Source organism: Aplysia californica, unplaced genomic scaffold (genome assembly GCF_000002075.1).
Source record: "Aplysia californica isolate F4 #8 unplaced genomic scaffold, AplCal3.0 scaffold00054, whole genome shotgun sequence".
NCBI lineage: Eukaryota > Metazoa > Mollusca > Gastropoda > Aplysiida > Aplysiidae > Aplysia > Aplysia californica.
This window is the reverse complement of record NW_004797324.1, coordinates 439,030-450,399: the sequence shown is the minus strand read 5'-3', so window position 1 is coordinate 450,399 and position 11,370 is coordinate 439,030. Positions and strand designations below refer to the sequence as shown.

At 42.8% G+C, this 11,370-nt stretch overlaps 1 protein-coding gene across 1 annotated transcript in view; it reads right to left on the bottom strand.

The window, feature by feature from the left end:
• Nucleotides 1–1,584: 1,584 nt before the first annotated feature.
• LOC101864512 (15-hydroxyprostaglandin dehydrogenase [NAD(+)]) overlaps nucleotides 1,585–11,370 on the bottom strand; it is a gene marked incomplete at its 5' end in the record, with an annotated part of 23,434 nt that continues 13,648 nt past the window's right edge. Inside the window, 6 exon segments of the mRNA XM_005092850.3 lie at nucleotides 1,585–1,763; nucleotides 2,809–2,981; nucleotides 4,107–4,183; nucleotides 5,966–6,062; nucleotides 6,637–6,743; nucleotides 9,219–9,342. Coding sequence (XP_005092907.1) covers nucleotides 1,613–1,763; nucleotides 2,809–2,981; nucleotides 4,107–4,183; nucleotides 5,966–6,062; nucleotides 6,637–6,743; nucleotides 9,219–9,342 — 729 coding nt within the window. The 3' untranslated portion in view covers nucleotides 1,585–1,612.

Here is an 11,370-nt window from a genome sequence, read left to right as displayed (position 1 = left end):
TATACATATATATATACTTTGGGTATAATTCCATATATATTTATCGGCAACAGTAATGCGAATTCACATGACACAAGAAGAGGAGAGTAAATAGAAGCAATATTTTTATTTAGAGAAACAGGTTTGAGGTGTCTCAAATTCCACAAAACAATGCTTGAGAGTTGGGGAATTGCTTGGGGACAGTTTTTGTTATTCGGCATTAATGACCATGACCTTGGTTCTTAAGTCCCAGTCAGTATCTGGTATGGCCCCCATTAGTGTTGATGAAAGCAGTACATCGGCGGTGCTTAGAGCGGACCAAACAATTGATTTGGCAGTTGGGGACTTGCTCCCACTCCTGAAGAATAGCAGCACCCAGTTGTGCAGCTGTCAGGGATCTGGGCTGGCGTTGGTTGAGACACCTCTGAACATCAAGTGATCGGGGTGGGTGAGGCATAGTGGGTATGTTGTTCTGCACCAGAAACTGCTTGGTATCACGTGCTGTATGAGGCCGTGCGTTATCCTACTGAAAGAAGTGGTTTTGATGTCTCTTGAAAAATGGAGCAACATGGGGCTGTCACTCCGTTGCCACGTCTAGGTCCTAAATTTTGGAAGATTATGGGGCCCAGTCTTTGATTGATACCGACTGCGCCCCATACCATCACGCTTTGACCTCCCCACGGGTTTCTCTCCCAGAAGTTATCGTCAGAGTTGCGTTGTCCGGGGTGGCGACAAATTCGGGCCCGTCTATTGTCAAGGTCGATGAAGAAGCGACTCTCATCGCTGTCGATCCCACGCTGCCACTGTCGATGACGCCAGTTAACATGGTTCTGAACCCACTGGAGACTTGCTTGTCGATGATGGACGTTCAGGGGTGCTCTCTGCTCCGGACGCCGACAATGCAGCCACCTGGCAACAAGTCGGCCGCGTATGGTGCGGTCACTCAAGGCTCTACCGTGTGCTCCTATGGTGTTCTGAGCTGTCTCAGAGGCAGACAACCGTAGATCTCGGCGATGCTGACGCACAACGAAGCGGTCTTGGGAAGCTGTTGTCAGTCGAGGTCTTCTGTTTCTTTGGAGATCTCTCGTGGAATTGGTTGCCTGGAATTTGTTTTGCAGGCGGTAGATAGTGCTGGCATGCACTCCCAGGACTGTTGCCACCTGATAAGGGCTCTCACCAGCTTGCACACGTCCAACAGCTCTTTCTCGATTTTCCGCAGATAATCTTGGCATCTAGATAGTCAGACTATGCAACATTCAATCAAACATTTTAGGGCAGAGAATTTATAGGCCAGACCAACTTAACATGTGTGCAAAAAAGCATGATTCAATTCACGTTTTAACAGCATATCATTTTTGTCTTGTTTAATGCATAAGCAACCAATAAGCGTGTTGTGGCTTTTTTAATTGAGCCAATGCAATAACAAGAACACATTGTGAATAGAGAAAAATGAAAACAACTCAGGAAAATACTCAGGGTTTTTTTGGGGTATATTATATGAAATTATACCCAAAGTCCGTCTATCCTAGAAAATTCTTAGCAATATGCATTCCAACACACAGCCAATTTTAATCAGAATTATGCAGTAACGTGATATTATGAAAAGATGTTACTAAGAAGCTTGGTGGTATCGTCACTCCGTCGTGGGAGGAGGGAACTCCTCTCCCTGGTCATCACACGACATCCTCTGGAAAGTGGTTGAGGTTTTAGTGGTCAGCAGAATCGCGCCGTTCATTTCTTGCAGCTGAAGAAGCTTCAGGAAGGCGTTTACTACCGTGGGGATTCTGTATGAGCAAAAATACAATATAGTTAGTGGGTCTATATTACCAAAGAATCATATAACTCGTATCGTATCGCCCCTCTTTCTGTGACACGAATTATTTTCTTTTTACAGAGGGGAAAAATAAGGAGAAAAGCACGTTCGGTGCTATCTATAATAGTGGTGTATCTGTTAGTGGTACAAAGTTTATTCTTAAGGAACTCCCCTTTCAGAAACGAAACAGAACATGTTCTGCAGCGTTCTTTGCGACACCTAAATCATCATAGATGGCAATATTATGATATGTCATCACTTGCAGATGACAAATGAAACTAGAATACAACCCTTGATTTAATTTTATTTATATTCTCTGTAGACATGGAGATCTGTTGGTTTGCCAAGGGCACCGAATGCGTTTGGGTGGTAATTTGCCTACACAGGCATAAACACACACACACACACACACACACACACACACACACACATACACACATACACACATACACACATTCTCTCTCTCTTTCTCTCTACCCCTCTATCTCTTTCTCTCTCTCTCTCTCTCTCTCTCTCTCTCTCTCTCTCTCTCTCCCTCTCTCTCTCTCTCTCTCTCTCTCTCTCTCTCTCTCTCTCGCTTCCTCGCTCTCTCTCTCTCTCTTACTCTATCTCTCTCTTTCTCTCTATCCCCCTCTCTCTCCCTCTCGCTTTCTTTCTCTCTCTTTCTCTGTCTCTCTCTCTCTTTTTTTTCTCTCTATCCCCCACCTCTCTCTCTCTCTCCCCTTCGTTCTGCCTGTCTCTCTTGAATATTACTCGTTCACTTTCGTTTATTCCCTTCCTACCCCCCTGTACCTCTTCCTCTCTCAATATTCACTCTCTTTCTCTTGAATCATAAAAAATAATGGGAAGAAAAAACACACACAAAAACAGTCTCGATACTTGTCGTATGGAAAAGGTCCAATGCACACCAAAGATAAAATGTATTATTATATCACACGGTAGCATCTAATATGCTAAATAAGAATTGATACCAACAGAGAGGGGGGGAAAAGGCAAGTCTCCGCTTCCCAACTCACTGCATCATTCTGTTGACAAGGTGATCTTTGACACTGTCGTAGTCGAAGTGTTCAGTGTTATTTAGGCTGAAAAGTTTTGTATTGTCTAACTTGATCATCAGGTTAGTACAGGTGGCATCCGGACACAGGCAGGCCAATTCCACACCTGTCGAGCTCACAAGGTTTGGCTGCATCTGTCGAGTCAAACAAGGCGTGGTGATACTTGTTCACTTAAGACTGCTGATAATATATTGGAAGGAAAAGAAATCAAATGAGGTAGTACTTGAAGAGGCCTGCGCAGGACTCTTACTGATAAAAACAACCAGGAAAAGACAAATGCCGTTTTGGGGACACCTGAATAGACATAAAGGTCCGGAACGTCTTGCTCTCACTGGCAAAATTGAAGGCAAAGAAGGCAGTGGAAGACCCAGAGCTACCTACCTGGAGAACCTCAACAGATGGGTAACGCGGAAAGATCAGGATAATAGTAAGTTGATTCAGTGTTTAATGTCATTGGCCCACATCACACCATATAAAACACTCCTTTGATAAATAAAGTTTCCATAATGAAAAAGTAAAGTTTGTGCACATATCTCTTATCGTGGGTCAAACATTGCACATTTCTGTCACTAGGCCGAGTCACGCTGGGAAGAATTAACAATTTCCTTTGATGGACAAAGTATGGATAATAGAAAATAAGTGAAATTCATCTCCAATTTCACATTAGGGCAAATTTCTTAATTTCCACTGCTACATATTGTTATTTAATGGAAGGCTATGAGTTTTTAACAAAGCTATGACTCTTCTGTTCCAATACTGTGGGAGGTTGGTGATATACTCAGCTGTTTCTTAAAACAGAATTGTAAGAGAGAATAAATTATACTCGGAACAGACTTCTACCTCTATGTTCCGCACATAATGATCAACAAGCTTACTTTTTACTTCACTGAGAAATAATCTAGTACTTCCAACACTTTGAGATAACCAGGCGTATCAAAAACTCATGGAAATCAGGATAATGTAGCTTTTTAAAGAGTATCCAAGCAAAGCAATGAATGGAGAACCTTGATCGACGATGATTGCAACAGATATGACACTTGATGATGACTTGTTCAAGTTGTCAGGTCTGCAGTGTTGGGTCGGAACAGCGAATAGGATTGGCCTTGGCTTTCTAATTCAGCACCAGTAGATATGGATCACAGATTTAGAAAGAATATGCCTTGCTTGGTTTCATTTTGTAATGCTGATACTCTTTGTCGTCTCTACCGTTTATCTTTTAGTTAGCGTTTTACTGCGCTTGCAACACAATAACTACTCACCGCCATGGAAGAAGTGAAGGACCTCACTGCTTGCTTCGTCCCTCCGTAGATAGGTTGAGAATTGTGGTCATAGAGACCTGAGAAATAAACCTCAATATTATGTTACTTTATCTAATAGTCTTCTTAATGTTTTAAGAATTATACTGGAATATGTTTTAGATCTTTTAATCCCTAACACGTACATGTGTTTGTAGATGCCAGTTTGCGGCTTTTGTTGAGGCAAAATTTAGAACTATAGGCTTCTACCTCAATTCTTAAAATCGAAACAAGCAACCACATCAAAGTTTTATGAGGTCTCAAAACAATGGAATACGTAGCATTGAATGTGATAGGCCGTGCAAACAAGATTATAGAGTGAAATGTATTTGCTCTCCGTGAATCTTCCAAATCCCTTTGCTCCCATTCCCACCAGACACATTCCACTGACCCTATTCCACTAGTAAGCCTACATTCCACCCCAATATGCCCTTAACCTATTGCCGTCTCTATAATACAGAAGGCGTTGTACCAGCCTCATTCCCTAGCCCCATTCTACTGACCTTTCGCTATTCCAGTCTACCTGTCCCATTTCATCTACCTAATCTACCAGCCCAATCCAAAATTTCCTTCATTCCACGTAGTGACCTTTTCTACTCAGTTCCCTAGGAGTGCAGACCCTTCAGTAGTAGATTTCTATGCCCAGTTGCGCATGTGTGGTGTACCGTCTCTATCTTCTCTTCCCCCACTTTTTCTTCTTTGTAGCACCCAGAAACGTTTTTCGTGTGTGAAATGAGGGGGTTATAACTCATACTTTACGATCTCATTCAGTCATGTTTGTTTCTTCAAATCTCCAGTCCACTCAGTGTCTCGGCTCCCGAACCATAACAAAAAATATTTTTTAAATAAAAGCATTAAAACAGATAAATCTAAAGCAGAGTCCGGGTTGTGGTTCGTGGAAGGTGTTGGGAGTGGCGGGCGCCATTGACAGATCTGTCATCTTTTATTTCCCTCTGTTGTTTCTGTGCGTCTGTTTTTTATTTGGCCACCTATATGGTGAGAATAGCTCATAGTCCGATATTCTCATCACTAGGCAGATGTGGGCATGAGGCGAGGACTCACCCCTGACCTCTCGCAGGCAGATAAAATCACCTGGGCCTAGGGTGGCTTGCCGCATGTGGTTGGGAAATGACTCGTGTGTCTGGCGCTTGTTTCCTCATGTTGACCAACTACTGATTACCGTTGCCATAGCCTTAATTTGTTGGGGGGGGGGGTAACCAAATGGCCTTCTTAAATTATTTAAGCTATAATTATGAGTACTGGTATGTATCAGAAAAAAAACCATTCTGCTCGACGTTTCGTTCTCGTATAGCCAAAGTGTAGTTCGTTGGTTTCTTTATTTTTTTTATTGTTGTTGTTTTGAGGGGATGAGAATAGCTTGACACAGGCTGTTCTCACCACTGAGGAGGATAGTCACTTCCTTTTTATTTCTCCAAGCACAAATATACCGTCATTGTGTTGACAGGTTTCTGTTTACTCATACGCACAGACAACCCAACAAACACGGAGCTTGGAGTACTTTTATCTTTAGAGCTCTTATTGTGTCTGATTTCCATATTAGTTAACAGTGCACTCAACAAAAAGTCGGTCACTTCAAAGACAAACTACTCTGTAAACCCACCAGTGAGTACCTGCTAAAATAAACCCAAGGTCGATGGATCGGCACAACAGAGAGCTGAGTACTTTTAAAAACCTGTTATTTCAAATCCTGACAGAACTTAGCAAGCGAATGGCACCCTGAGAAAACTCGGTGGCACCCCATTAGCAAAAAGGGTTATACCTCCTGTTTTTTAGGACGGTGGCCGTGAATTGCAAGACCTTACCCATGATAGAGCTTATGTTGATGATTCGCCCTCCTCGGCCGCCCTTGTCTTTTCTCATGTGCTCTAAGGCCAGTTTTGTTCCTCTCACTGTCGACATCTGCAGATAGATAGATATGTAGATAGATAGATAGATAGATAGATAGATAGATACAAAGGACAAGAAAAGAATTAAGAAGAAGACCAGAAAGAAGGTGGCAAGATGGCGTCAGAGAGCGGATGGGTACAAACTGGACATGAAAACAGCTGATAAAACAGAGTGGATGTTGTTGTTGGAGGTCTACACCCTGCAGTCTGCAGTGCACGGACAACCCTAGAAAATAAAAAGAAATAAGTACACAATGAGCGGGTATTCATTTGACAGGTGCTCTGGTTCATAAAGTCTTATCTCTGACTAGATCGAGCCAAATGAGTGAAGAGCTACCAAACCCCTTTAAAAATGGACCTACTTAGGTAGGTACAACTGTAATAAATTTTAATATTCTACTTTATCCTTCACATACCCCTCGCGAGTCTGGCTAACTGTTACAGTTGTGGCACCACTGCAGATTTTTCACCTGATTTCTTCCACTCCTCTCGATTCTCAGCTTCCCGTAGTAAGATGTTTACATAAGATATTTTATGTTACCGTTTGTGCTGAATTGCACTTGTTTTTCTAGTTCCGTGTGACGTACCAAGTTGACCTGTATCATGAGCTCCCAAGTGCTCTCGTTCAGGATACCGGCATTGCAGACCATCACATCCACACAGCCAAAATGAGACACGGCAGTTTCGAAGACCTCTGAAACAGAATGTTTGTAGTAGTAATTTTAATGTGTTCTTTCCTCGGAATCTATCTATTTATCTATCTATCTATCTATCTATCTATCTATCTATCTATCTATCTATCTATCTTTCTATCTATCTATCTATCTATCTATCTATCTATTTATCTATTCATTTTTTAAATTTATCCATGCATTTAGTTGTTTGTGAGGTTAGCTAGTTGGTTAGTCAGTTAGTCAGTTAGTTAGTTAGTTAGTTAGTTAGTTAGTTAGTTAGTTAGTTAGTTAGTTAGTTAGTTAGTTAGTTAGTTAGTTAATATGCGTGGGTTTGTTTTGGGAGGGGGAATATTGGTCAAGGGACGTTTTGTTCAATTTTTTTTTCCCGGCTGGTTTCGATTAATGTCCTTGACTCCTATGAAGCTTACTGTTGCTAGTCAGTGCACAATCCTGAAATTCTTCAGATTGAAGCGCTATTATATCTAAACTCGCACAAAAAAGTCAAGCAACAAAAATTCAAAGAAAGATTACTGAAGAACAGTTTATCCGAAGTTATTCATTTTTTCGCACAAGATGCTTTCGACTCTCTAGATTAGGTGTGAACAATTTCAGATTTCAACAACAACGAGAAGTTTATGTAAAATGAGTTTAAGTCACACTGGTAGGATTTCAAAAGTCTGAACAGCCAAAGTTCTTCATGAACATTGTCAATAGTAGATGTAGCCACTTCGTTTGATCAAAAACTCAGCACAGCGTCGATGCATGGACAGGACATGCCTTCGGAGAACTTGTTGGGGTAGGTTCTGCACTCCTGGACGAGGTAGCCCAAGAGTTGTTGGCGGTTTTGTGCAGGAAGGTGGTTGTCCCTTATCCACCGGTCAATGTGATCCCAAATGTTCTCTGTTGGGTTCAAATCCAGACTACAAGCTGGTCAGTCCATGCAGGTGACAGCTCGCTGCTGCAGGAAGTCCCCCACGACGCGTGCGCGATATGGCGTGGCGTTGCCGTCCTGCAGTACAGCCTGGGGTCCAATCTGCTTCAGGAGAAGAACAGCAAGGGGACGCAGAATTTCATCCCTGTACCTAGCCGAGGTCAAATTGCCCTGTATATGGTACACGGGGTCCTGTGGTGAGCTGAGAAGCCTCCCTATACCAGAACGGACCCTGCAAAGTAGGGCACCACCTGCTGGATGCACTCAGGGTGGAACAGCTCTCCTCGGCGCCTCCAGACGTGGGCTCGCCTGTTTCACAGGGTGCAGCAGCTCTCCTCGGCGCCTCCAGACGAGGGCTAGCCTGTTTGGGTCCAGCAGGTTGAATCTGCTTTGTTGGGCGGCGTGTGCCTTGGGCGCATGGCAGGGACACAAGAAGCTAACCTGGCACGCCTGGCGAGCTGCTTTGTTGGGCGGCGTGTGCCTTGGGCTGTCACCCGTAGTTGCTGATGTTTGTCAGTCGGTGGGTTCCTGGTCGAGGCCTGTCCTGGACGATTCCGGTCGCTCGCCATCGTTGTTGGTCAAACGGGGCGATCCTGGTCGAGGCCTGTCCGGGACCCTTCCGGTCGCTCGCCATCGTTCTTGCAGCCTCTATATGACTGATGGAGACACCCTAAATCGATGTGCAACAACTGGGAACGTTGAGCCATCTTGGAGCCAGGTAAGGGTTCGTCCTCTGTTGACGTCAGGCAGCGAGTGTTGTCGGACCATCGTGTTGTAATGAAACATGGCAGAAAAACGCTGGTTTATAAAGGGTTGTAAGTGAGCCATCTTCACAGCTAAGACATCTGTTTAGCACGTGCCAAGCTTAGTTTTAGCTAACAGTCCCTATGCCAAAGCTGCTGAGTCAGAGAAATTTAGCCCATTTTTCCTGCTTTTCGGCTGTGTTTCAGAATGCCCTGCGTCGTCGCTATGAAGCTGGTGCTGGCAAATTTTCCGTACAGGCAAACTGTGTCTTGTCGCCAGTGCGTGTGCCAAGTTTGGTAGACTGATCATAACGGGTTTGTGAGATATTGAAGTTTGAATTTGACAGGTGAAAACACAAGCTGTTCCTTGACTTTTTTGGGCGAGTTTTGATGATCTCATCATCGTAATTATCGCATCAACAGACCATTTTGCAGGAATGCAAAAGTGCTTATGTTTGTGGGCATTGCGCTTGCACTGTTGTTATTGCTATCATAATCCTTGAAGGAGAAAATGGTGGTGATCGTGATGCTGCTGTTAGACAATATGAAGTTTGAGGGATTAATAATTTCGAAATAGTATTTTGTATTATCCTATAGAAAAACAACAAACTATTTATTCATAATCATAGATAAAACACATGTCTCTCTATCTCTCTATATATCTATTTATCTATCTACCTTTCTATCTATCTATCTACCTTTCTATCTATCTATCTATCTATCTATCTATCTATCTATCTATCTATCTATCTATCTGCATGTACAGTAGGCCTATATATCATACATCCAGTATATGTGTATAAGAACTTGAGTTTCAGTACCTTCATATTTCTCTTTGTCTGTGACATCTAAGGGACAGAACCGCACTTTATCAGCGCCATATAGGTCTTTGAGTTCTTTCTCAGCGACCTCCCCTGCTGAGGCGTTGACGTCCACGAAAAAGAGCTTCAAAAGAGAGATGATAAAAATAGTGGTGTTAAAACACGTACACACGAACACATACATATATCACACACACACGCACACACACACACACACACACACACACACACACAAACACACAAACACACACACACACACACACACACACACACACACACACACACATACATACAAACACACATACATACATATTGCCTTCGAAATGGCCGACAGAGTCTCTGTGTTACATCGTCCTGAAATCAGGTCCTCGTCGAAATTATGAAATCGAAGAAATCGGCATTTTACCAACCGTTGAGCAATTTTTTTCAATTCTTTTAGGGTGGGGGTGTTCAACACCTTATAATAAAATAATATTCCCATTTCAAAACATATTTAATTTCTGTGAGAATTTTACTGGAAAAGAAAGGCTAATCAAAGGCACAAAATAATGTAAATTTGCATTTTCCAGGGACACTGAAGCTTTGGAAGTGACCAAACTTTGGCGGCCGTTTTCTTACTATTTTTTCCTTTTTTACCAGGCGACCACATCTCCTTCTATGGAAAATATTTCAACTTCTATTCAAGAAAAAAGTTTTAACCATTAGCAAGGCAGATGAATAAGCTTTACGTTTATACCAATGACTGCATATGCCAACAAAAAAAACTGACATGCGTCTGATTACATTACGTCCAGTAGTGACGTCGAACTCAGCCACCACACTTCTCACTCCTCCAGCTATCAGCACTCGGAATCTTATACCATAGCCTCCGAGAGGCCCCTGAGCTGTGTATTCCCCTGCCAGTACATGTATTATCGCAGCAAACAGTGGTGCGTTCATTCGATTGTTTGGTCTACTCGGGGCAAAACAGGGCACTGGTGTTAGTACTGGCTTTCGTTGTCTTTAGCTGCTTATTTTACGTGTTTCGACAGGGTTTCGCTTGTTCTTCTCGAAGTTGAAAAGGGGGTGGGGGAGTACCTTAGTCGTTCAATCGGACTGTCGGTGATCTTTCACTTTTGTTTTCAGTGTGTATTGTTTGACTAAATCGAACTATTTCATATTGTACTTAATAATAACGAAAATGTTCTGTTTACTTTACACAACAGTATTTCGCCTGCAGACCCCAGATCATTCAGAAACTTTCTCGGCTTCCCGGCAACCATACAGTTGAAGCAGCTAATTAAGCGCCCAAACACTAACAAACTGAAAAGATCTTACGCTGTCTGTACTCAGGTATCCATTTCAACTTGCGTGAAGTGGGGAAATTCGTGTAAAATGCCTTTCCCAATTTGACATTATGTTGCTTGTCCGTTCATACTTATAATACATTTATTGAAACGTTCGTCCGCAACAGGACTGCTCTACATGAGTCAGAAAGCGTTGAAAACTCTCTGAAGGAAACTAACTCGCAGAATTCAACGGATAAAGAGTCCGGGGCGTTCTACTTGCGACGAATATTTTAACTACCGTACTGTATCACACTGGTTTCCTTTTTAGAAAGGTTACAAACGGAACAGTTGCCTAAAATAGGCACCAGACACAGTGGCGGTGGGTGGACCAAGATTTGGGTGGGGCTTAGTTTCTTCCACTTCTTTACCACCAAAAAGCAAGCAATAAGAACAAAACAGTGATGATTTTTCTATACTCACGGCGAGCCACGGCATTTTGAGAACCATTCAAACAAGAAGAGTCACCTTTGTCTTCCATCTCTTTGTTCTTAGTTAAATTTAAGCTCTTCTGGATGGTGGGGACGAAGCCGTTTCACCCCCAAATTTCTCTAATTAGTTTTTATCTGAAGAAAAAGTTGCCTCAAAAGTGGTTTGATGCAATTAATAACTGTTAAATCTCAGCGGCACAAACACACAGCACTCCAAACACATACCGTCTATGAGGTGGATTTGGTCGTGTTGTTGCGAAAAATAGAACGCGCCTAACAAAGGCCGAGTGGGCGCATAGATATCTGTGTCACTGGGGGAAAGTGTGTCGTAAACTTTCACCCCATTGTCAGGGCTGGGAGAGCGTGAGCCCTCTGTGCAGTGTTATGTTTTAAAAG